The sequence below is a fragment of the Adiantum capillus-veneris genome, chromosome 27, assembly GCF_014529385.1.
Source record: "Adiantum capillus-veneris isolate H3 chromosome 27, ASM1452938v2, whole genome shotgun sequence".
NCBI classification, from domain to species: domain Eukaryota; kingdom Viridiplantae; phylum Streptophyta; class Polypodiopsida; order Polypodiales; family Pteridaceae; genus Adiantum; species Adiantum capillus-veneris.
The window spans coordinates 28,569,012-28,573,432 of record NC_140957.1 but is presented as its reverse complement, the minus strand read 5'-3'; the positions used below and the strand labels follow the sequence as shown (position 1 = coordinate 28,573,432).

General features: G+C 41.9%; 1 protein-coding gene across 1 annotated transcript; it reads left to right on the top strand.

Annotated features, from left to right (window-relative positions):
• The first annotated feature begins 202 nt into the window (after positions 1–202).
• On the top strand, positions 203–3,332 carry LOC147421694 (pentatricopeptide repeat-containing protein At1g11290, chloroplastic-like). The gene has a single exon (XM_086503633.1). The coding sequence runs from the start codon at positions 326–328 to the stop codon at positions 1,733–1,735; it is 1,410 nt and encodes a 469-aa protein (XP_086359759.1). The 5' UTR covers positions 203–325; the 3' UTR covers positions 1,736–3,332.
• The last annotated feature ends 1,089 nt before the right edge of the window (positions 3,333–4,421 follow it).

The window sequence follows — 4,421 nt, the reverse complement described above, 5'->3', positions numbered from 1 at the left end:
TAATCCTTGCAAACCGGAATTACATTGCCCCCCTCGAAGGATTGAACGCACAACCTGGCCCATTCACGCCGTTTCGTGCCAAGAAGCACTAGCCTAAAGCTATGGTCACGCGAGGCTTACTTCTCCGTAGATCAACCGACAGCCTCTGACGACCGGCTTCGTACGCCAACTATGTCTATTTAGGCGGTCTCTCTCTCTCTCTCTCTCTCTCTCTCCCTCCTTGCTTTTTCTCTCTCTACCCACTGCTAGCTGTCGAAGCTTAGTGAGAACTAAGCCTCGCGTGACCATGAAGTGTTGATCGCCATGTACGCATTATTACTAAGCTATGCGTCTGCTAGAGCTGCAGCCCATCTCAAATATACGCAGGAGAAAGTACACAGAAACAAGACTTTACGAAATCATTCGCTTTCTTTGCTCGCCAGAGCCTTGGACGGATCGGGAAACCACTTACATTCGCCTCTTGGAGTCTTGCTCCACACTCAAAGCTCTGGCACAGGGCAAGCAGGTTCATTCCCACATGGTAAAACATGGCTTGAAACCTAATGCTCACACCTGGTCCCTTCTCGTTTCCATGTACGCCAATTGTGGGTGCTTTTCTGAGGCGCATCATGTCCTGAAGAGTATGGTTTGCAGGACATCTGATGCATGGACTGCTCTGATAGCTGCTTACATATATGAAAGACAGCATGATCAAGCACTTCAAATGTTTTACACAATGTTGCAGGAACGTGTCAGAGCAAATGAAGTGTCGATTGTATGTGCCCTCAGTGCCTGCATGGACTTGGTTGCTTTGAAAGATGGCCTGCAGATACATGCCTACATAGTGACACATGGGCATGAAAGGAGCTTGACGGTGCAGAATGAAGTCTTGAAAATGTACTGTAAGTGCCATGCCTTGCAACTTGCTGAAAGAGTCTTTACAGGTATGGAGGAGCGAAATGAGGAGTCATGGACAGCACTTATTGTTGGTTACGTTGATCATAAACTTGACAATAAGGCCATCTCAATTTTTCAACAGATGGTTGAAGCAAGAATAAGACCGAACAAAACTGCGTTTGCAAACATCCTTCAATCTTGTGCTAATTTGGGGATCCTGGACCTTGGGAGAGACGTCCATCAGCACATCAGGGCTTCTGGGCTTGGTTCCGATGCATTGCTGAGTACTATGCTTATCACTATGTATTCAAAATGTGGAAGCATACAAGGAGCCCGCCGTGTTTTCAGCGCCATTCTAAGAAAGGATATCACATCCTGGAATGCAATGCTCGGAGCATGTATGCACCATGCCCTTTACAAGTACGCCTTGAAGTTTTTTGATAAATTGAAGCAGCAAGTTATAAAACCAGATAGAGTTACAATTTCCATCATGGTAGATGTATGCATCAACCTAAGGGATTCAGTGAGGAGCAAAGAGGTTTATTCTTATTTTAGAAAGAACAAAGTCAGAGCCAACATTGCTTTATTCAACAGCATGCTTGATATGTTTATCAAGTGTGTGGCCCTTAAAGAGGCCCGTCAATTTTTTGACGGTCTGCGCTGTCGAGATGTAGACATTTTCAATACAATGATTGCTGGATATGCACAAGCTCAGTGTCGTCAACAAGCAACGATACTTTTTCGTCTTATGCAAGAACAAGGCATTAAACCTAATAAATCGACTTTTACAATCTTACAGAATATTTGTGACTCCATTGTATTGGAAGAAGTGGATTCACAAGCACGTGATAATGAGTAGGTGCCGATCCAGTATTTTGGAAATCTGCCCTTTCCAAAACTGTACACAATTCATGAGTGAAGCTTCATGTTTAAGTAACATGGCACCAAAGCCTCTTTCTACTGTGGAAACATCAATCTGTTAGTTGAGTATCCTGGATATTGGGTAAGTCACTTTGGTCACACACTGGAGAAGATCTCAGCTGAATTACAAATTCTGATACAAACTAGTGATGATCAGTTTTTGAGGAGTGCCTGCTGGACCGGAGGTTTTCCATGATAACATGCACATATCAATGAAGCAATGGTGAAGACCTTGACAGAGCTCAAATCTAGATGATGTAAATAGTCCCCTGAACGGCTTTTTGTTGCTTGTCATTTTATTAACCAGGCAAAGTGAAGAATATTTGCTGACCCTTTCATCTATAATCGAAGTGGTCACTTTTCAGCTTATGCACATTTGCTGGTGATGCAGGCCTACTTTAAAACAACAAAAGGTGTATGTAAAGGCCCACTCTCTTTTCATCAGTGATGGTACTACTCGTAGTTGTCATTATTTATTTTGATGGGCAGCTGACGGCGTCAGCATGTAGGTTAGGATCAATAGAACCTGTATCTATGGTCTCCTATTGATAAATTGGTGTGGCATGAGATGTATGCTAATGGGCACCTTGGAAATTTGCACTAGCTAAAAATTGTATGACTGCTTGGAGATATCAGCAAGATTGTAATGGGTTAGGGTCTCAATTAAAAGAATACACCGGAAGAGGGTGGAGGAGTTTAGCAGCCGTGTGGCCTCAGTCTAAAGGGGAGCTCCCTCTTCCCTAGCGACATGGCGCCTTTTCGGGATTTACAACTTTGCTGGCACGTTTCAGAGCTATACCCTAGAACCCCATTGCGCAGATTGCAGCTCCTGTATCGTCAAAAATTGGCCCTAAGAAGACTCCTTGTCATGTTTGTTTTTGGCCAGGAAGAATTTGCGCTTTTACCTTCTCGTTCTGCACATTGGTTCAGCACCATTAAGCATTCATTTGCATCCCATATAGCTCAGCTGGAATGGTCCCTTTTTCAATTACCCTCGGCAGTTAAAAAAGCAGCCCAAGGAGTAGAGTTGTCAGCCCTAGATGAATTCATTCTATCTCAGCCCGAGAGATCGTTACTCACAAGAGCTGCTTGGTGTTGAAGAAGGAAAACAGAAACGGTCTATACAAAAGAGCTACTAACTTGATCTCCATTCAGGCAGAGTTGTTAAAAAAGGTAATGCACTTCAATTCTTGACTTCAACTCTGCAAGCAATATGGCTAATAATGTTAGTGTGGAAGCTTGATGCACATGACATAAATTGAAACAATGGAAAACAATGTTTCTACAATGAATGGAAACATGGGAGGATAGAAAAAAATCATGTGCAAGTATTTATAGAATCAACTCTCTAAAGCATGAATTTATTGAGGGTAGTGAAGGGATAAAACCAAGTCCTTAAAGGTAACTTGAAAGTAGAATGGTCCAATGTTTGAGCCTTGCTCAACACAAACTTATGCATAAGGATTATTTCCAAAGCTATGCCTTAGACTTAAACTATGAGTAAAATAAAATATTAGAGGGCGTTACCTAGTGAAGCTTGATCTCTTTCCCACCACACGCTTGCTTAGAACCCGTCTTTTTAGTTTTGTAGCACCCTCAAAGGCCAAAAATAGATGCATTTTTGGATACAATCTGCTATATAATCTTAGCTAAAATGGAAAATATTTATCATGTGACGGAGAGACTTTAATACATATTATGCCAACTTGTTTCGGTTTGTGGTGCTCTTTTAGGACATTTATAAAGATATGTCAAATGGTATGAAGAGTGGAAAGGACCATTGTTGAGAGCCAAAAGTGACACAATTTTTATCATCAAGAGAATTATTTACCCACCTCTATGGTACCACCTATGGTTTACATTTGGCACCATACTTGACAATATCATGGCCAAAAAAAGATCCCTAGCCATGCAATGACCCGTAGAGCCCTTCAAGAAGGGCTATCACAATGTTGCATTAGATGTAGCATCAAGAGCATTGATTACAAGGGGCAATTGCGTTAAGTGGTGCAAATATGTATGCAAAAGTAGTAGAAATTTTTGGAATATGGCCTTGTTCCACAGGGGCAAAGACACCGCTTGTGCTTGCTTACAAGGGCCTATGCTCTTGGTCACAAGTAGAAATCTAAGCTATCAAGTACATTGTAGAAGATATTACAAGTTTTGTGACTTTCACTTGGAAGTTTTATCAAAACAAAGGGTGGTGCACAACCTTCACTAAAAGATTAATATCGTTCGTCTCCATTGTAAAAAGAACCCCACTCTTATGTCCAACACAATTAGATATATATGGCAAGATATGAATGGATCGGGCTTCTGAGCACTCTAGTATCTGTGGCTTCTTCCGCAATCAGATCCATCATGGATCTGATCCCTCTGCTCTTGCCTGGCTCACTCCTGAACGAGTGGCTATAGTGACCTATATCTGTCCAAAAATAATGTGAATCTGTGAACTTGGTACCTGTGAGCTATCCATAGCTCAACCTGTATCCCCGAATGCATACATAGCATAAGTTGTACAAAATCGTGCTAAAACCACTCTCTAAAACACCCCACATAGTCATACAATGCATACAAAACCGCATTCGAATGTGTAACAATCCGAAAGTCACATCCCAAAGCAT

Bases quoted from the DNA above. Each gene is read 5' to 3' on its own strand.
- LOC147421694 (XM_086503633.1), top strand. From the start codon at position 326: ATGCGTCTGCTAGAGCTGCAGCCCATCTCAAATATACGCAGGAGAAAG.